Here is a 20,456-nt window from a genome sequence, read left to right on the forward strand (position 1 = left end):
CGTCAGAGGCCCTGTTTAGTCCGCGAGGTCGACAATGTAGACAAACTGGCACCGCCGAGGGGAAGAAGGGTAACAATACAACGAGAACAGAAGGATGAAACAGAAAGATACGGAAAGAAAGGAATGAAAAAGAATTACCAGAAAAGAGATACAAGTAGGGGAACTCGGGGAAACAATATGCCAGCAAACGAGTGAGATGCTTGTCTGGTTGGCAGGGAAGGAACGAGGCTGCTGGTGTCCGCCAGTTACAGGGACCGACAAATAGGAAAGAGCCCGGAAACAAGCTCAACGTCGCACCGCGAGGAAGGCACAAACGGCCAACGTCCAACGTGAACTGACGACTGGCCGACAGTCGTGGTAACGCACATGCAGACAAGCATCCTTGGCAAGGCAGCACGCCAAGACCGTTCGGATTCAGGGTCGACATGCCCGTATGCCCGGCCGTTTTCGAGCGTCACTGTGGACTGTTACGCCGCCGAGGACGCCTGTCGCATATTTCGCAGTATTACCGTAGATGCATGCAGTACGAGTACGGCTACCTCCCTACTATCTACTTTGTACACTTATTGTGACAGAGCACGAGTAGGCGAGCGTCAAGACTCGCACGATATTGCTCCCTCGCGTCAGGGATAACCAAGGACGGCACGGAGCTAACATGGGCCAATCTCTGCACCAAGGCTGTTCGAGCATGGAAAGCTGGAAAAGGTGCTGCATGTCTCTGCTCATCTTTACGTAGCGTTGCACGTCTTTGCATATCTCCGCATGTCCTCGCGTATCCTCGCATGTCTTGGCTGGACGAATCCAGAAGTTCAGACAAACCTGGAGTCGGTGGTACGATGTTAAACAACGGCGGCCACACCGTCGTTCCAGACATGTGAGAGCGCGGAGACGTAACGTGGCTCCTCAGCTTTTCGTTGTCAACTGGCACCATCGCTGTCGCCCTGGCGATCGCCCTCACCGCTTTGTCGCCGTGCCGACATAAAGTATTGCGCACAGTGCATATCTCATATTTTTAAGCCGCCAATGTACTACCCTTCGGCTTCGAGGCAGTGTCCCATTCGGGGCATTTCTTTGTTTTCGGCCTCAGAGTTTTCACTGCCGAGTCGCCATGGCCGCCGCTAGAAATTTCGTTCATGCTGCCTCGCCACACTGTGCGAGCTATCCTCGATTACAGTCTATTTGTATTCCTATACTATTCGTAATGGCTAACGACGCCTGTCGAGTCCGTCTTGTATCCTTTTTCTCGAAACCATCGAGACATCCAATAGCATGGCTCGCTTGGTTTCGAGTGCCGCAGCCTATCAAGACCTAAGTGTGTGTGGGATATGTGGCCAGGCACATCCAGGTTTCTAGTGTTGTTTGTGGGTATCGACAATGCGTTCCACACCTGCTCTGCCTAGTCTCGCAGTCCTTCTCACAATCTGACATTCCTACCCATCCGAGAGTCCACGTTACATACGGTACTTTCTTTTTCGCTTCTTGACATCTTACCTTTCCCATTCCTTCGCCGTTTTGCTCGCCCTCTTACTTCCTTGGTAGCCTTCTTCCGTGGCTGTCCTTTTGTTTTCTCCCTGTCCTCCTATTCGTTAGATTTGGTTCCTTTTCGTCTCGTTTTGTTTCCCGGCATTACATGGACCAATCACATCAAAGTCTATTATTCAAACAAGCGAAACGCCCGAGCGTGAACAGCGAACGGGGCCATGACGTACTGAATCTTGGACTGGCAGCTTCACACTCTTCTCGTCTCCCCTTTTGCTGTTGACAACGACCTTCCCAGTACAGAGTCCTTATTTTCCTCTGTCGTATTCATCCACTTCTCCCGTAGCAATGCAATGCTACGTCAGCACGCCGCGTCACAAAAGTCTCGGTGCAGCTCGGCCAAACCCCGTCTCCTAGCCGTGCCTTATCTTTGGCCCCTCCATGTTTTGTTTTCAGAAACACACAAAGGACACCACGCGAAGAACATCCCCACGTTTCCGAGCACTGCCCCGCTCTAAGCCGTGATTCGCCGTTGTTTCCCTTTCGCCTAACCCTTCTCTCCACCGTAACACCCCAGCACGCTACTACAAAGTACACAGTACGCATCCGCGGGCACCGTAAGCAGTCCGTACTCCGTGTTACTCTCCGGCCGGACACGGCCGTGTTTCACCGTCTCCTAGCGGGAGGATACGTACTAGGCATTTGAAACCACCCATTTCGCTCGCTCGGGGCAGCGAGTCCTGGAACGGATGCAGGCCGCCGGTAAAGCCGCCACAATACCGTATCCCAGACAAAGAACGAACGTGGCCCAAGAATATTCCAAAGAAAAGTGGTACGAGTGAATCGAGATGTGGTAAGGAAAGAATCGGGGTACATGAAAAAGAAGTGCGAAGTAAACTGGTAGATGTGTGGTTGGCACGTGACTCTGTGGCTGAGGCGACTTCGCATGCAATATTGTGACCACCATCAGGATGATACGACGGGCAAACAGGTTTGGAATGATGAGGGAATTAAATATTGATCTGATCCTTAGATAATACGTATCATACAGGCTGTCGTGTGCAGTTACCATGAATTTAGCCATTATGATGAGATATATAAAATGTACAGAGAAAAAATAGGGGGAAGCGACAAGACACCAAGACTGACTAACATCCAGTCGAGAGTAGTCCTTCAGCTCTGCTGGCGTTCACATGCTGAGTGAGGCACTTTTTCGCCCGTCCAAACCGGCCATAATAGGGGCGTCGGCACTTGTTGAGTCTGCAGTTCTATCTACATTCGGATCCTTAGGTGTACTCTTGCTGTAATTGTCTGCTTCTCCAGGGAGGGTAGAGTCAACTGTCAAATGGTGCCACCGTATCTTGTTGGGCCACGTAGGTTACCCAGCCCCCTCGTTGTCGCCTACTGCAAATAGGCATCGCCAATTTCCTCCATCAGTACATCAAACATGGGCTGCGCACTGAACCAGCCGATGGTGGGGTTGCCGACGCTCTTGGCCGTGAACGCGACGTCGGCCTCGTCGATCGTCTTGGCGTGCTCGTGGTGGGACGCGGCCTCGGCCAGCAGCTGCACGTGGCAGCACTTGTCGAGCGACGCGAACCAAAAGACGGCCGCCTCGACGGTGGCGCCGACGGTCAGCAGCCCGTGGTTTTGGAGCAGGCAGGCCTTGCCGGCGCCCAGCGCCCGGGCGATGTTGGCGCCCTCGGCCGCGTCGAGCACGACGCCGTTGAACTGCTGGTAGAGGGCCACGCTCTGATAAAAGGCGCAGCTGTCCTGGGTCAGCATGGCCAAGGGTTTCCCGAGGGCGCAGAACGCACGCCCGTACAGGCTATGCGCGTGCGCCGCACAGTGGACGTCGGGCCGGGCGGCATGGACGGCGTGGTGGATCATGTAGGCGGCCTTGTTGAGGAGGCAGTTGGGCCCGCCGTCGACGACCTCGCCCGTCCCGTTGACGAGAATCAAGTCGGAGCGGCGCATCTGCGCGAAGGCGCGGCCCAGCGGGTTGACCCAGAAGTGGTCGGGCCGCACGGGGTCGCGCAGGGTAATGTGGCCGGCGACGCCCTCGTCGAAGCCGAACTTGGCAAAGAGGCGGAAGGCGAGCGCGAGGCGGCCTTTGAGGTACTCGCGCTCCTCGACCTTGTCGGTGAAGGTCGGCGGCTGAGGGAAGACGGGCAATGCAATCTCCTGTCCGCCGTGCAGGGTGGTCTCGGCGGCCGTGAGGTTGGTGTAGACCTTTGTGGTGGTTGTAGTGGCCGCTGTCGTGGAGGACATATTGCGGGATGTTGGACTGTTTGGCCGGTGATTTTTAAAGTATTGTGTGCCTTTTCGCAGTTGTTGCTGCGTCGTGGTTGTTCGCCTTGATTTCCTGTTACTGTCGTCTTTGGTTTTGCTGCCAATATGATTACATCAATGTGATTACATCAACTCTTTTGTATACTCTGTCTCTCCTTGTCTCTTTCTATTTACAGTCTGTCCCCTTTCTCCAGAAAACGGCACACGACTACCATTACAATCAAGACACAAAGAAGTGAGGTCAACCCGTCCCTCCTCTGAATCTGCCAAGAGCCTCTCCAAAGGTAGTCTGCAATATGATTCATGCTAGCCGCACACTGCCCAAACAAAACATGGTCACGTCGCCCTTCCCCGCATTCTATATGGGAGACCACAATGAACTCTGCTACTTCGTGCTCAAAGGATTCAGAGGATCAGGGACGGCGATGGTTCGGACAACGGCATTCGGAGGACGGAGAATGAGATATTTGTCCGACCTGGCACGGCATACGAATAGGCTAGACACTTTCCGATGGACGGGACACGGATGCAATAACTACGTTTCTTGTCCGCAATCGTATCTTTGTACAAGACGCTGTTAAGGATACATGATTTACAGTAGCGCAGTATTTCCCCCTCGACGTCTATGCATTCCCTTCGCCCTCGTGCACGGTGACACAAAACTCCTTCATAAAGGGAAACTGCGCGGCCGTCGACTTGCTGAGCGTCCAATTGGCGGCGCAGCGGATGTGGTTCTCGAAGAGGGGGCTCAGCACGAGATTCTGGCCGTCGCCGAGATCCAAGAAGGCGCCCGAGTCGGTGTAGGGCCAGTTGACGGACATGCAGGCGCCGGTGACGCGGCGGAACTCGTCGAACGTGATGGACTTCCAGGCGGCCGTGCGGATGATGTTGTCGCGGGCGGCGGGCCAGGTGACGGCGTCGACCCAGGCCGGGTGGGGGACGGTGCACTGGAGGTGCGTGGGCTTCAAGAAGTCGGGGAGGCGTTCGTACGTCTGGCGGGTGCGGCAGACGAGCCAGCGCAGGAGGTGCGCCAGCAGATACATGAGGGCAATGCGGGTGGTCACGGACTTGACGGTGCTGTGGCGGACGATGTGGGTGGCCAAGGCAGACGTGAGCGGGCGGGCGCCATCGTCGCCGAGGTTCGGGTTGAGGAGAGAGGAGATGCTAGGGAACTGGGCGTGACTGAGCTCGGCGGCGCCGGTCTGTTGGTGCAGGCGGCGGCCCGAGGCGGTCGTTTCCATGATAAAGCGATCGAGATCCGTCTCGGGCGGGAGGTGGAGGGGGACGGCCTGCCACTGGGGCAGAGTCATCTCGCAGCCGCTCTCGCCGCCGCACTCGCCGGATGGAGGGGACGGTGTTGTGTCCGGTGGGGGCAGCGGGCATGCAAAGACAATGTTGCCCAGCTTGCCGTAGTCGTCGTAGTGGGCGGGGTCGAGCAGCTCGCGGAGGTGGACGGTCCAGCTGGAGTGGGCGTTGTAGTTGGTGTGTTCGCTGGGCGTGGACACCGTGGGTGACATATCTGTAGCAGGTGAAGAAAAGGCGGGGCCATTCTGCGCAGCCTCGCCTACCGGAACGACGGCCGGGAGGACGTCTGCCGCCACCGCTGCAGCATCCATTTCCCGTATCCGAGCATGAGCAGCGTCCAGCTGCCCTGTCAGCCGCGCCACTTCCGCCTCCAGCCACTGCATCTTGGCGCGTTTGCGGCGTTGGCAAATCTGCTGGTTGGCGCGGTCAATGGCGCGTTTGTGCTCGACCTGCGAGCTGGTCATGTTGGACACCCGCCGTGTCGCTGCGTCCGATTTTGCCATGGGCGATGGTGGTGTGCCACTGAGTGATACTACGGTGATCTTGTGGTGGTGGTGGTGGCCGATGTTGCGAGGCGAGCTTCATATGCTACCTGTCACTACGTTCGTACGAGAAGCATGAATCATGGTGCGAAAGGGCAGATTTGGGGGATTTCGGGAAATTTAATTACTGAAGTTGGGCATGGATCGTGGGGGAACTGGGGTATCAGTCCCGTTCAGCTGGCAGTAAGTCGTACTTGCACTGATAGTATATGTGGGCGAGCGTCGAATATCCCAGGCTTCAGTGTCTCATTCTTTTTCTGGGAGGCTATTCGTATTATTGCTAGTGTCTCTGATTGGTTCGTCTTAGCCTGCCATTGCGAGTCATTAGTGCGCATGGCCGGATAATCGCTCCGGGATGCAGAATGCGGAGAAGGAAAGCAGCGAATGCGTGCATCTAGACGAGCTCTGTTCCATCTACGCAGTGCTATAGCAACAAGGCGGTTCCCCATCATGCCCGTTCCTTCCAACCCCGTCAGCCCTACAACACGCCTACAACTGAGCGACCTTCTCTCGCTCCAGGTCCTCGGCCTTGTCGCCGCCCACGTGCGCGACGGTCTTGTTGACAAAGTTGGTAAACTTGGACTCGATGTCGTCGCGGCCGTAGAAGATGGTCAACAGGGCAATCATGCCAAAGGCGATGCTGGTCAGATATACGTCGGCAAGGGCGGTGGCGTAGGCCGACTTGCGGCCGTCGATGACGGCGTCGTTGACGGCCGGCGTGAAACCCGGAACGGCCTGCAGAGCCGCCGCGGTGCCGTTGGCAATGGCGTCAAAGAGGCGGGGGAGACTCGACGCGGGCAGGCCGGCGGCCTCGACGGCCTTGGTGATGTCGGGCTTCATGAGGGCCGGGTAGCGGTTGTTGTAGATGGCCACGTAGATGCTCGTGACGATGGTGCTGGTGGTGGCGCGGGTGCTGGCGAAGAAGGCGGAGCCGGTGCCGATCTGGTCGGGGGGCACGACGAGGGCGGCGACGACGATGGTGATGAGCTCGATCCAGCCGACGCAGAAGCCGATGGTGGTGATCATGCCGACGGCCAGGCTCTCGCGGTGCTGGTTGGCGACGGCCATGATGCCGCTGAAGGCGGTGTAGAGGGCGACGCAGACAATCATCTGGAGGCGGATGCGGCCGCCTTTTCGGCAAAAGAAGCCCATGGTGAGCTCGCCGGTGGCCAGGGCGATGCCGGTGATGCACTGCGGGGCTGTTAGTGGTTGTGGACTGTGTCACGCACACTGGCAATCGCATTCACATCGTCATATCGCCACATGTTGGCTCGTGCGTACGTACCGACATCCATCCGACTTTGCTGTTGTCGGTGGTGTACAGATTCTGGATGTGGTATGGCCACAGCAGGTTGAGGGCATACCACGACATCTGGCCACAGGAGCCGACGACGACGGCGACGACAAAGTTCTTGATCTTGAACAGCTCCATGGGCAGCAGCGGCGTGTGCAGCGGCATGTAGATCTCGTAGAGGGCGAAGAGCACGAGCGTGACGACGCCGACGACGAGCAGCGCCACAACCGTCGCGCTGCGCCACGGATACGTGCTGCCGCCCCAGGCCAGCGCGAGCAGCAGACACACGAGCCCGCCGGCGTAGAGCAGAAACCCGCCGTAGTCAATGTGCTTGAGGATGGACCGGCGCGTCGTGCGGCCGCCCTGCAGCTCGCGGAAGCCGGGCGGGAAGTAGCAGAGTGCGAAGAGGACAAACGAGAGGCCGACGGTGATGGCGTCCAGCCAGTAGAGCGCGCGCCAGCCCAGCGCCGGGTTGGCGGCCATGAAGCGCGCAAAGGCCGGCCCCAGCGCAATGGTCGGGAAGATGGCCAGCGACAGCAGGCCCTGGCTGACGCCGCGGTACTTGTTGGGCACGATTTCCTGCAGCAGCATCGGGTACAGCAGCTGCGTGGCCTGGCCGAGGCCGACGAGCGCACTGGCCCCGATGAGCGTGCGGACGTTGGTGGCGCGGGCCGCGACGACGGCGCCGACAAAGTTGACGAGCTGGCCGCCGAGCAGGAAATAGCGGCGGCCGACGACGTCGCTGATGCTGCCGACCAGCAGGAGGCAGACGCCCTTGATGAGGGTCAGGGTGAGGGACGCCAGCGAGATGGACGTGCCGGCGCCCAAGTCGGTGCCGATGACCGACAGGATGCTGGCGGGCATGGAGTAGCCGATGAACAGGTTGTTGGCCAGCAGGACAATGGCCAGGACGGACCCGATGAAGCGGAACGACGTCCAGTAGCCGGGCGGGCGGACGTCGCCTTCGTCGGCGTCGATGTCGGTCTCCGCGCTGCCCTGCCCACGCGTCTGTGCGGCCTCTGTCTCTTCGACGCGCTGCGTCTCCGTCTTGTCGGACGAGATACGCTGTTCTGTCTCGGCCATGGTGAGTGTGGGATACGTGATGGAACGAAGTGTGGTTGGGGTGAAATTCAAACTCGACAAGACACAACAGGAGAGGCTCTTCTCGGCCGACCGGCATCGATATATACTTCCTTGGCGAAGGGCTGACAATGCCACACCGTACATCCCAGTCGGGCCTTTGCTGTATGCACAACGACGGCCGAGATGTTCGGAAATTTCCCGGCGTTGATCGCACGGACAGCATGACCCATTGCTCACAATCTTCACATCTCTCGCATGTGCGGAGTATACGTCCGTCAACCCCAGAATCTAATCTCAGCGTCCCCAGGTGACCCCAGACATAGCATTGGCGATCCGTCGTCTCCCTAACACTCGTCGCCCCTGGCCACTAGTACGCTCTGGTTATGAATCACGAATTGGGTGCACAAGGTGTGGCCTCCGCATTTATCTGCAGTCCTCTAGCGACTCCGTGTCCGCAATCGTGATACACGAACAGGCGCTACGCTCAATCTAGTAATTATTGCGGAGAGGAGGACGGGCGTGGGAAGCGCCACACTTGCAGACATATAGACGACCTAGATATTGGGCAACCTGGTACTTTCAGTCATTTTATCCCGTCTTCTGTCTCAACGAGGACATTATTGGTCGCTGTCACATGGACATTGAGACAAGTGCAACAGTGTGTACAGTAGTGCCGACAGTAGCTAGTAAATTGCATGTCAGTATCACGAGACGGATAGCTGCAAGCCGCGTTGCCTGAACAAATTAGGAAAATAGCTCTCCAACAAGGACATCCCGGCCGGCTTCACTGTAGTCACTTACTTTGCATTTGTCTTTGCAACGTGCCGACACATCCACATGACTAGAGTGACTAAAAGGAGCCCGTACTTGCTTTCACTGTGATGCTCCTTGTTTCTCAGATACGCTGTCCCAAGTTCCCTCTCCCTGTTCCCTGTTCCCTGTCTCCAACCTCTTCTTTCAGGCCGCAACCCCGCCTCCGCGTTTTGAGCCTTGTTTGCTCCGTTGTTTTCTCCGCATTCGTGATTCATGCTCGCGTCGCTAGGCTTGTTCAGGCAAGGCTGGTCAGCATCAAGCACCTCGAGTCCCCTCTCCGACTGCTGTTCCCTTGTGTCCTGCCGCCCCGTTTATTCAACAGCCTTGTGTTCATCCCAAAGAGGACGCAGAGATGCGACGCCGTCGGATCAAGACAAGCGGGCGGTGGGCGTTGCGGTATCGCAAGACCACATCGCAAGACCGAATCATCTCCGCGAGGATGCGGCGCGGTCAACACTCAGAGGGGACTATAACGAAACAAGACACCATCGGCCAAAGCGTAGACGACCCGGCAAAGAAGACGACACGGGAAGGAAAATGGCCGTCGATGGAATGTCGAGATCCGTCTTCTTGTAGTTGATATAGCCCAGACGATTCGATCTCCATCGTCAATACGAGTCAACAGCAATCCGCGGCAGTCATCTCATCCCAACACACAACATCATGGCGGAGGTCATCAACGATAGCAACGTGGCCAATGGCCATATCAACGGTGTCAACAGTGTCAACGGCATCGCCAGCACCAAAGAGCCGTCCGCCACCGCCGTCGAGGTGACACACCATGAACCACAACAGTCAACGGAGACAGCCGCCACGCGGCTCCCCAAGGACAGCTCGACGCTCGGCATCCGCAGTGGCCCCATTGGCGAGCGTCTGGTTGTGCACGTGGTCGATGAGCTCGCGCACGACACGGCCGACCGGGTCTACGCGACCGTCACCGCGTCCACGGACGACATCGAGCAGGGGTTCCGGGACATTACGTTTCGGCAGCTGGCGGGCGCCGTGAACGCGACGTCGTGGTCGATGGCGCGCCAGGTCGGGACGAGTACCAGCTTCGGCGTGATGGCGTACCTGGGCGTGTCGGACATCCGCTATGCCGTCTATCTGTTTGCGGCCATCAAGACGGGCCACCAGCTGATGATCCCGTCGGTGCGCAACGCGCTCCCGCAGCACCAGGCCGTGTTCGCCGAGGCGGCGTGCCGCATCGTGCACTACACGCCGGAGATGGCGGCGGTGGTGGGCCAGCTGAAAGACGCCATGCCCGACCTGCAAGCCTTTCGGGTACCGCCGCTCGACGATCTCTTGGCGGCCGGGACCACGGCCGCGCATTTCCCCTACACGCGGACGTGGGCGGCGGCCCGCACAGACCCCATCATCATTGCGCACTCGTCTGGCTCGACGGGCAACCCCAAGCCGACGACCATCACCAACGGCGTGTACTCGGTCTACGACAGCCACCGCAAGGCCGAGACGATCCCGGGGCGCATCAACCAGTGCTACCAGCTGCTGGACCTCGAGGGCGACCGCTTCTTCAACCCGTTCCCGCCGTTCCACCTGGCGGGGCTGTTTGCCATGTCCATCATGCCCGTCTTCTACGCCTGCATCGTGTGCACGGGCCCGCCGGACAAGCCGCCGAGCGGCGCGCTGCTGTCGCGGGCCATGCAGCTGCTGGCGCGCCAGCAGAAGCGCATCCGCGCGGCCTGGTGCCCGCCGGCCGTCATCGAGCAGCTCGCCGACCAGCCCGGCGGCTTCGCGCAGATTGCGTCGCTCGACTGGATCATGTACACGGGCGGGCCGCTGGCGCCGGCCGTCGGCGACCGCATCTGCCACGTCACCAACGTGTGCCAGCTGTACGGCAGCACCGAGACGGGGCCGCACATGTCGCTGATCCCGCTGCCGCACAACTGGAGCTACTTTGAGTGGCACCCGACGTACGCCAACGACATGGAGCCCATGGGCGACGGCACCTTTGAGATGGTCGTGCGCAAGGGGGACGGGTCGCAGGACTGGATCCGCCACCTGCGCCAGGCGTACCCGGACGTCGACGTCTGGCGCACGCGCGACCTGTTCGTGCAGAGCCCGCACAGCGACAAGCTGTGGCGGTTTGTCGGGCGGCGCGACGACGTGCTGGTCCTGTCCAACGGCGAAAAGTTCAACCCCGTCGACATGGAGGGCGTCGTGACCGGCCATCCGCTGGTCCGCGGCGCGCTCATCGTGGGCACGGCGCGCTTCCAGGCGGCACTGGTCGTCGAGCCGATGACGCCCCTGGTTGTGTCTGAACGCGACTTTGTGGACGCGCTCTGGCCCACGATTGAACAGGCCAACAGCGTCGGGCCCGCCCACGGCCGCATCTTCCGGTCCAAGGTGCTCGTGGCCGCGCCGGACAAGCCGTTTGTGCGTGCCGGAAAAGGCACCGTCATCCGGGGCCGGACGACCAAGCTGTTTGAGCACGAGCTGGATGCGCTGTACCGCGAGGACGACGACGCGTCGTTGTCTGCGGCGGCGGCATCCGTCGCGTCATTCGACGCCTTGGAGGACGTCACCGCGTTTGTGCGCGCCAGCGTCACCGGCCTGTTCCCCACGACGGCGGCACCGCTCGCCGACGACGACGACGTCTTTGCGCGCGGCCTCGACTCGCTGCAGACGCTCGAGCTGACCAAAATACTCCGACGGGCCCTGGCACCCCATCGCAAGGAGGGCACACCCGACCCCGTATCCACCCGCAGCGTATACGCCCATCCGTCTATCCGCCAGCTGGCCGAGTACCTCCATGCGGCGCTGTCTGGCCCGGTCGCTTCCGATCCGCAGCTGCCTCTGTCGCCGACCGAAGGCGACGACACGCCACGCGTCCGCGCCATGAAGGCGCTCGTCGACAAGTACACGGCCGGCCTGCCCAATGTGAACACGCGTCGTGCAGCGTCGTTGACGGTCGCCATTACCGGGTCGACTGGCTCGCTGGGGTACGTCATGTCCCACACGTTGCAACTACGTTTTCATTTGCTAACCCTTGCCCTTGCACAGCACCCACATCCTCGAGGCGCTCCTCAACGACCGCGCCGTCGCCAAGATCTACTGCCTGAACCGCAGCGACGACGCACAGGTCCGCCAGCAGCGCGCATTCGACCGCCGCGGCAAGGCATACAGCCTCGCCGACCCGCAGCGCACCGAATTCGTGACGGTCGACCTCGGCGACCCCCAGTTCGGCCTGGACGCGCCGACGTTCCGCCGCCTCCGCGCCACCGTCGACGTCGTCATCCACAATGCCTGGAAGGTCGACTTCAACCACAGCCTCGCCTCGTTCGAGGACACGCACATTCGCGGCGTGCGCCACGTCGTCGACTTCGCGCTGGCCTCGGAGCGGCAGCCGCACATCTTCTACGTGTCCTCGCTGTCGTCGGTCGCCAACTGGCCGGCCGTCCAGGGTGCCGGTGCCGGCGTCGATGCACGGGCACCGACCAGCGTCCCCGAGGCGCCCCTCGACGACCCTCGCGTGGCCCTCGCCATGGGCTACGGCGAGTCCAAGCACGTGGCGGAACAGATCCTGGCGCGTGCCGTTGCCAACGCAGGCCTGCATGCCACCACGCTCCGCGTCGGCCAGGTGGCCGGGCCGCTCGCTGCCGACGGCGGCCAGTGGAACCCGACCGAGTGGCTGCCGAGTCTCGTGCGCACGTCGCGGGTGCTGGGCCGTCTGCCCAGCGCCATGAACACCATCGAATGGATCCCCGTGGACGCCCTCGCCGCCATCGTGCGCGACCTCGTGCACCACGACTACGCACAGCGCAGCACGGGCGTCTACAACCTCGTGAACCCGGCCGTCGGGCAATGGGACGACTTGGTGGCCGTGATGCAAAAAGCGTGGCCCGGCATCCAGGTCGTCGCCTTTGACGAATGGCTGACGGCGCTCCAGGCGGCTGGCCAGAGCCAGACGACCGGTGAGCCCGACTTCGAGGCCCTTCCTGCCCTCAAGATAATGGACTTCTACCGCGGCTTAGCAGGCGAGGCGGCGCTGCCAGCGGGTTCACGCGTCGCCTACGAGACGGGTCGCGGAACATCCAACAGCGCCACCATGGCCGGTCTGGGGCCGATTGACGGTGCAGCCATGGCCACCTGGCTGAAGCAATGGGGATGGTGAGACGAGTTGCGAGTTTCTTGTTTTGGGGTATTAAGTTAAGCAGTATATAATGTTCTCGAGGTGTAAATACAGTCTATCATATCAAAAGTGTTGGATGCGCCCAAAACACTCGTACCAATGAGTCTGTTCACTTGCAGTTGACATGCTCGCAAAAGACACACGCCGCACAACATCGTCTGTCAACACGTCATGCGTCGACTAACACCAGGCAGGACCTTCCTCAAGGCCTCCTCGGGCCCAAAACCTTAAAATAAAAGGCCGAAACTAGCGTCGTCCAGCTACGGCCTGCGGTGCCAGGGTGACCTCGGTGATAAAATCGCCCATTTTAATGCCGCGCTCAGGCTGTCCACGATCTTCTGACGAAATAAAGGCAGGCAGTCTCCCTTTCGGACGCAGCAGGCCTCGGGGCGCTCGGGACCAAGATTCTGTCTCGCAACCAGCATGGACCAGTTGCACGCGCACGCACAATCGCCGGCTTCGTTTACACCCGCCTCCGACGCAGGTGCAGGTCGTACGCCACCAATCGCCGAAACACGGGCCAGTCCGCGCTCTTGTCTCGCCTGCAAAGCCAAAAAGATTCGATGCGACAAGGCGCAGCCATGCCAGCGCTGCATACGCGCCGGGCGGTCGTGCGCGTACCCGCCGCCAGGTCCTCGCGTTCGGCGGACAAAAGGGGCCATCATGGCCGCCATGGCGTCGCGGCTTGCCGATCTAGAGGCGCAGTTGAAGGAAAAGGGCGTGCCAAAGAGCATTGGCCGCGCGGCAAGGAACCATGTACCGCACCGGCAAACACAAATCGCATCAACGCGAGAGACTGCCGCTCCTGGACACACTGTCGACGTCCTCGTGGAGAGAGGCGCGTCGACTCAATACTTCAACGAGGTCTTGCTGGCTCGCGTCATCGGCGACGACGATGACGGTCGCATTGGCCACAGCCTGTCCGCACCACCGGCCTCTCATAATCGTCCCACCATCCGCTCGTTCAGCACCACGGTCTCGCCCTGTCCCTCCCCATTCAGTGCTCTGGGCATCCTATCAGCACCGACGCCTTCACAGCTGCCCTCCAGTCTGCACCCCCCCAGGACACTGGCCATCCGCCTCTGGCACACCTACCTCGACAAAGTCGACGGCTGTTCGGGGCTCAAACTGCTGCACGTGCCTACGGACGAGGTACGTGTCTTTTCCGTGATCCACGACCCGGGTGCGGCGTCGTACGAGGACCTGGCCCTCTGCTTTGCCATATACTTTGCTGCTCTGGTGTCGTTGGAAGACGGCGAGGACACTCTCCTACTGAACGGTGATGGACTCTTCGGCATCAGCAAAACAGACCTTCTCCAGAAGCTCAAACTCGGCCTGGAGCAGTCGCTGGCGCATGGCGACTTTCTCGACCGCCCCACTCTCACGGGTCTGCATGCCCTCGCCATCTACCTGGCCACCTTGCGTTTCTGCAATCGCGGAAAGGGCCTGTGGGTGCTTAACGGTCTGGCCGTGCGGGTGGCCCAGTCGCTGGGCTTGCACCGGGACGGGCAACGTTTGCGGCGCAGCACTCAGCGTCCCCTGACGCCCTTCGAGGCCGAGATCCGCCGCCGGCTATGGTGGCACCTGCTATCGCGTGATGGGCGCGCGAGCGAGGACTATGGCCTCGACAACATGGCGACCCTGGGCAGTGGGAGCAATCTGCTGGCCGAGTCGGATGTGCAGCTGCCGTTGAACGTGGACGACGCCGACCTGGTGCCAGACATGGCGACTCTCCCCAAGGAAAAGGCCGGCTGGACGGCCATGACGTTCTCGCTGATCCATATTGCGCTGTATCGAACGGCGCAGCGGCTGGCCGCGTTGGCAGCTGCTGCAACTACCAGTGACGACGAGCGGTCGTCGGAAGACACTCGTGCCCGCATCATGGCCGATCTCCGTGCCGATGTGGAACAGCGCCTCGCCCGCTGCAACCCGCTGCTGCCCCAGCAGCAAATGACCATTTCCTGCAGCCGCTTCCTCCTCCGCAAGCTCGACTTTGTGTCCCGGCTGCAGTGGGCGTTGCTCGTCGGCCGTCGCAGTGCCGTCGAGCTGGCCACCGACGCCAATTTGGTGGAAGCCCTGGCCATCCTCCAGCCGCGCCTCTTCCACGAGGACAGTCTCCTCCTCCGATACGCCTGGGCCCGCCAGGCCTTCCCACAGTATCACATCGTCATGTACGTGCTGTGGCACCTCTGTCAGCAACCGCGCGGCCCGCATGTGGACGACGCCTGGGCGGCGCTGGACACACTCTTTGCACACGAGTTGAACGAGGCACAGACGGTGGCCAGTCACGAGAGTGCCGCGACAGGCTTTGGCGCCAAATTCGCCGTCTTGGCGGCGCTCAAGGTCAAGGCCGAGACCATTCGAGGCAGAACACAGGCGGGGACAGCGCAGCGGGTTGCAACTGGATCTCCTTCTCCCGCCGATACGGGCCGAACCATTCTAAATAACAACACTCCCTTCTCGGGCCGTGTTGGAGCTGAGACTGCAAATACGTCGACAGCATTGCCCTCGTCCGGTTCTCCTTCAGGTAGATTGTTTGGTGGCGGCAGTGTTGATTTAGGACTAGACTTAAACAGCGGTATGCTTGACTTTGGCCTCGATGGCATGTGGTCGGCCTGGGGTGATGAGCAGCTGCCGTTGCTGTGAATGAAAGACGAGAATCATGCAGTCCGTATCCGACCGTGTATCTGGCTGACTTGAGCGAGAACTTCGTCCCTACTTCTCCGGTTCTACACAGCGGGTGCTTTCCAGATGTCGGCCAAACGCGTGCCCGTCGGTGTGGCGGTGGATGTGATGATAGTAAACAGTGCGTGTTCAAAGATCGTGTCATAGTGTCATATGCCATGTCTGGATTTGCGTTTGTTTACTTGATCCAGATTACAGCGCTCATGCACAAACTAGGTCACTAACAGCAGCGACTGGCCTATGATGTAATTCCCCGTGCGCACCTCCCACCAGCCAATCACAGCACGCCAGGTCCTCTGAACCCCGCTAACGATAAAACAGAAGGTGCATTCGTTCTACAAGACCCCAGCCTCACCTGTTTCCCCTCCGGTTGAATCTGTGCCTCGTCTCCAAAGTCCAGCACACGACACATCGAAGAACGGCATCTACGCCATCTGACGATCGCCTGCACACCATACCACAACGACTACCTATTCTCAGTGTCTTCTCTGCACGATACTATGGCCGACGAAGCAACCACAGGGCGCGAGCGGCCTGCGCACACCCCGCCGCCACCCAACGTTCAACGGCCCAAAGGTAAACCCAAGCAAGTCCTGTTTCATGTCTTCTGATATGCCTTGTCACCCAATGTCCCTAACTGTCTGCCCATCTGTGCAGGCATCCTCAAGCGCTCGTATCAACACTCCCCGCCGACGTCCCCGCGTTCCGCGGCCGCGCCTCTGCCCTCCACTGAAGACGCCGACCACCCCTTGACCGACAAGGAACGCACCATCCTCAACACCCAGGTCAACGCAGGCCACCGCCGCTCGTCGTCTGTTGCGCGCCTGGGCTCCCGCCGGCCGTCGAGCCGCACTCCCTCGGCCCATGGCGGCGAGGTCACCGAGGCCGACCCGAACGAGCAGCGCCTCAAGTGGGACGAGGTCAATCTGTACCTGACGGAGCAAGAGCGCACCGCCACGATGAAAATCGACGAGCCCAAGACGCCGTATGCCAAGCACTACGACCCGGCGGAGGATCCATCGGACGACGAGGCCGATGCAAACGGCGACAAGACGAATGGCTACTTTGCCGACCGCGAAGGCAGCATCCCCGGCCTGTCGCTGGGCGAGCCCGAAGAGGCGGTGCCCGACGGCGAGTTTCCGCCGGCGCCGCCGCGCACGACCAAGGTGCAGGTCGACGACTCGGAGCACGGCAGCGCGTACGGCGGCGGCAGCGTGCACGACGGCGACGACCCCATGGCCGGCATGAACGCCGAGGAGCGCGAGAAGCACCTACGCTTCGAGGCCATGCGCAAGAAGCACTACGAGATGCGCAATGTGGCACGGTTCCTGGGCCACTCGGAGGAGATTGAGGACATGGCCGAGGACGACGACGACGACGACGAGGATGGCGAGGGCGAAGGAAATGGCAATGCGAATGCGAATACAAACGGCACGGCACTACCGCCGGTGCCGCCTCTGCCGACAGGCAGATGATTGGGTTGGCGGTGTGCTGCCTGAGTTTGATTGCGAGTTTTTGGCGTTTTTGAGTCTCGTGCCTTTACTTCATGTTTCCATTTCATCTTAATCACGCTGGAACTGCAGTGTGCTGCCGTTTGTCGTTTGCTTTCTAATTTCTTGTTTTAATTGAAACTTACGTTGCACGTACGCTTGCCTCGCACTGGTCGCCCGATTCGGATATGTTTAACAGAAGCATCACCAACAGTGTGATCGCGGCATCGCGGCAGCTGCCTTCTCCCAGCCAACCATGCGAGCAGTCCCGCCCCTGTTGCACTCCATCGTCCGTCACTCTGGCCCCTGAACGGCCCACGTGAACCGGCGCCAGTCTCGTGTTTCTGTTCAACCTTCAGCAGCTGAGAGCAATGGCCAACGGCGTCAGCAGTGCAAGTTGCACCTTCCTCGCACTTGATGAGAGAGTGGGTCCCGTTGCCTGGTTCTGCCTGGTGCTACGCCTGTCGTACTTGCCGCTTTTGCACTTTGGGTGAACCTGCCTTCCGTATCACTCGCGTTTTCCCACTCTGCAGGCAAGAACGGCCGCCAAGCCAATGGTGTGCCACTCCTCCTGTTCTAGTGACGAAATCCCCTAATTGTTCCCCTAAAAACGACGGACGGGCCAGCATGCGGAGGCTGTGCCTGGCCTACTGGACCCGTCATTTGTTTGTTGACGTTAGCTTGTCGTTTAAGCTTCGCTCCTGCCATTTGATGACGGAGAGCTGGACTTGAAGCTGGACTTGCAAACTTGATCGGATCCTATCCTCGTCGTCATTTTGCCTCGTCTTCCCCCTCATTTCCTCCCCTTCACGTTTCTCTTCCTCTCTTTTAACCCTCCCCGTTCCCACTTCCTGCCTCTCTCTTCCCTTTGTCTTCTTGTTTCCTCGTGTCCTCGCTTTCTTACTTGCATCGTCCAGCTCGTCCCACTTATTTTATCTACAAACACAAAAGCTCCATTGCTTCATCCCATCTACTGCCCTTAATACTTTCATTCCATCGCTCCCACCACATTTGCAATGCCTCCTCGCAGAAAACCCGTGCAGCCTCTTGCCGGCTGTAAGATTGCTCTGTGCGGCACGTTCCCCAAGGTGAACCAAGCTGTGCTCAAGAAACACATTGAAGTGCTCGGCGCCACTCCGCTTGACTCCGTCACGCCGGATGCCACGCAGCTCATTGCATCGACCACCAACTTCAATAAGCCCACGGCCAAGGTCACGGCTGCCAAGAAGCTCGACATTCCCATTGTCGGCGTGCAATGGCTCCTCGACTGTGTCTCATCGAATGCCAAGAAAGACGAGACGCCGTATTTATTGGCAGCTCCACCGGTAGCGGCGCCACCGTCTCCTCATCCTGCTCCGGCTGCCAAGGGCCAAAAGAGAGCCGCTCCGGCCGCTACTACGGCCAACGGCACCAATGGTAACAATGGTACCAATGGCGCGAACGCGGCAGTGGCTGCTCCACCGGATGCGAAGCGCCAGAAGCAGGATACAAAGCAGGACACAACGCAGGACACAACGGACGTGAAAGCGGACACCAAGGCCGCGCCTGTACTATCTGTGCCCGTCGACAGGTTCTGCAGAATGCCCAATGTGGTGGCCGTCTACATTGACGATGATGGTCTTGTGTGGGACGCCTCTCTCAACCAGACCAACTCGGGCAACAATAACAACAAGTTCTACCGCATCCAGCTCCTGCGCGCCACGGCGGGCAAGTTCTACACGTGGACGCGCTGGGGCCGCGTCGGCGATGTCGGCCAGTACACCATGCTGGGCGGCGGTAGCTTCGACGACGCCCTGAAGAACTTCAATAAGAAGTTCCGCGACAAGTCGGGTCTTGCCTGGGAGCGGCGTGGCGACGACCCGCGGCCTGGCAAGTATGCGTACGTGGAGCGCAACTACGAGCCGGACAGCGATGACGAGTCGGGTGACGCACCGGACAAGGTCGCATCGCGCCGCGGGGTGAAACGGGAAGAGGAAGAGGAAGTGAAGGTCGCCGACTGCACGTTGGCGCCGCCTGTCGAACGCCTCATGGAGCTCATTTTCAACCGCCAGTTCTTCGCTGCCACCATGTCCAATTTCAACTACGACGCCAACAAGCTGCCGCTCGGCAAGCTGAGCAAGACCACCCTCACACGTGGTTTCCAGGCGTTGAAGAATTTGTCGGCGTTGCTGGACGACCAATCGCTGGCCGCGACCGAATACCACATGACGTACCCGAACGCCGTCGAGAGCTTGTCCAACCTGTACTACAGCGTCATCCCCCACGACTTTGGCAGGCACCGGCCGCCCGTGGTTGCGGACAACACGCTTCTCAAGAAGGAGATTGAGCTGCTCGAGAGTCTGAGCGACATGAAGGACGCCGAGCTGCTCATGAAGGTCGACAAGGCCCGGTCGTCCGAGGACCGCTCCACCCACCCGACCGACAAGCTATACAACAACCTCGGCCTGGAGGAGGTCACGCCGCTCGACCGCAACAGCAGCGAGTTTGTTGAGCTGGCCAACTACCTCAACTCCACCACGGGCCAGACGCACAATATCCAGTACGAGATCGAGGACATCTTCCGCATCGAGCGCAAGGGCGAGAAGGCCCGCTTCGAGGCCTGCCACGTTTCGTCGTCGGCCGCCAAAGACGCCGACACGCGTCTGCTGTGGCACGGCTCGCGCGTCACCAACTTTGGTGGTATCCTGGGCCAGGGTCTGCGCATTGCGCCGCCCGAGGCGCCCGTGTCTGGCTACATGTTTGGCAAGGGCATTTATTTGGCGGACATGTCGTCCAAGTCGGCCGGCTACTGCGCGTCGTTCATCTCGAAAGGCACGGGACTCCTTCTCCTGTGCGAGGCCAAGCTGGGCGACCCGCTGCAAAAGTTGACGGATGCGTCGTACACGGCGGGCGGGGACGCCAAGGCCAGCGGTCTCTTTGCGACGCTGGGCCAAGGCCGCACCGCGCCGCCGGCGTGGAAGGACGCGAGTGCCGTGCACAAGGACCTGGCGGGTGTGCAGATGGTGAGTGGACTGCTTGGCTACATGCGTGTGTTTATGGACGTCCTGCTGTGTTCCCGTGCTAACCTGGTCTCCAGCCCGACGTCAGCTCGCCGCCGACCGACACCAATGTGCCAAACGCAAGCCTGTACTACAACGAGTATATCGTCTACGATGTAAACCAGATCCGCCTGCGCTACCTCTTCCGCGTCAAGATGGACGGGTATTAAACCGGAACATGTGTGTACGAAAGGCCAGTCGTGGCGTTGTTGTGTTTTACTTTGTGGAAGCGTGTGTTGCTATGTACTTTCCCATGTACAATTACGAATCTGCCACAGTTTTTCT

At 59.9% G+C, this 20,456-nt stretch overlaps 7 protein-coding genes across 7 annotated transcripts; 4 read left to right on the forward strand and 3 right to left on the reverse strand.

Annotated features, from left to right (window-relative positions):
- Window positions 1-2,880: 2,880 nt before the first annotated feature.
- Window positions 2,881-3,750, reverse strand: SPSK_07853 (class II aldolase/adducin domain protein; the record flags this gene model as incomplete). Its single annotated transcript, XM_016734506.1, has 1 exon — window positions 2,881-3,750. One exon carries the CDS (start codon window positions 3,748-3,750, stop codon window positions 2,881-2,883), a length of 870 nt encoding a protein of 289 aa, XP_016591170.1.
- Window positions 3,751-4,394: 644 nt separating this feature from the next.
- Window positions 4,395-5,579, reverse strand: SPSK_10780 (uncharacterized protein; the record flags this gene model as incomplete). The annotated part of the gene is made up of 1 exon (XM_016737059.1): window positions 4,395-5,579. One exon carries the CDS (start codon window positions 5,577-5,579, stop codon window positions 4,395-4,397), a length of 1,185 nt encoding a protein of 394 aa, XP_016591171.1.
- A 528-nt stretch (window positions 5,580-6,107) lies between these two features.
- On the reverse strand, window positions 6,108-7,995 carry SPSK_07265 (siderophore iron transporter; the record flags this gene model as incomplete). Its single annotated transcript, XM_016733929.1, has 2 exons — window positions 6,108-6,809; window positions 6,904-7,995. The coding sequence occupies 2 exons, from the start codon at window positions 7,993-7,995 to the stop codon at window positions 6,108-6,110; spliced, it is 1,794 nt and encodes a 597-aa protein (XP_016591172.1).
- Window positions 7,996-9,471: 1,476 nt separating this feature from the next.
- On the forward strand, window positions 9,472-12,940 carry SPSK_06923 (NRPS-like enzyme; the record flags this gene model as incomplete). Its single annotated transcript, XM_016733593.1, has 2 exons — window positions 9,472-11,768; window positions 11,830-12,940. The coding sequence occupies 2 exons, from the start codon at window positions 9,472-9,474 to the stop codon at window positions 12,938-12,940; spliced, it is 3,408 nt and encodes a 1,135-aa protein (XP_016591173.1).
- Window positions 12,941-13,381: 441 nt separating this feature from the next.
- Window positions 13,382-15,604, forward strand: SPSK_07140 (uncharacterized protein; the record flags this gene model as incomplete). Its single annotated transcript, XM_016733807.1, has 1 exon — window positions 13,382-15,604. One exon carries the CDS (start codon window positions 13,382-13,384, stop codon window positions 15,602-15,604), a length of 2,223 nt encoding a protein of 740 aa, XP_016591174.1.
- Window positions 15,605-16,143: 539 nt separating this feature from the next.
- Window positions 16,144-17,118, forward strand: SPSK_07782 (uncharacterized protein; the record flags this gene model as incomplete). Its single annotated transcript, XM_016734438.1, has 2 exons — window positions 16,144-16,219; window positions 16,301-17,118. 2 exons carry the CDS (start codon window positions 16,144-16,146, stop codon window positions 17,116-17,118), a joined length of 894 nt encoding a protein of 297 aa, XP_016591175.1.
- Window positions 17,119-18,149: 1,031 nt separating this feature from the next.
- Window positions 18,150-20,341, forward strand: SPSK_07148 (poly [ADP-ribose] polymerase; the record flags this gene model as incomplete). Its single annotated transcript, XM_016733815.1, has 2 exons — window positions 18,150-20,135; window positions 20,210-20,341. The coding sequence occupies 2 exons, from the start codon at window positions 18,150-18,152 to the stop codon at window positions 20,339-20,341; spliced, it is 2,118 nt and encodes a 705-aa protein (XP_016591176.1).
- Between the last annotated feature and the right edge of the window lie 115 nt (window positions 20,342-20,456).

This window comes from Sporothrix schenckii, assembly GCF_000961545.1.
Source record: "Sporothrix schenckii 1099-18 chromosome Unknown Cont41, whole genome shotgun sequence".
Taxonomy (NCBI): domain Eukaryota; kingdom Fungi; phylum Ascomycota; class Sordariomycetes; order Ophiostomatales; family Ophiostomataceae; genus Sporothrix; species Sporothrix schenckii.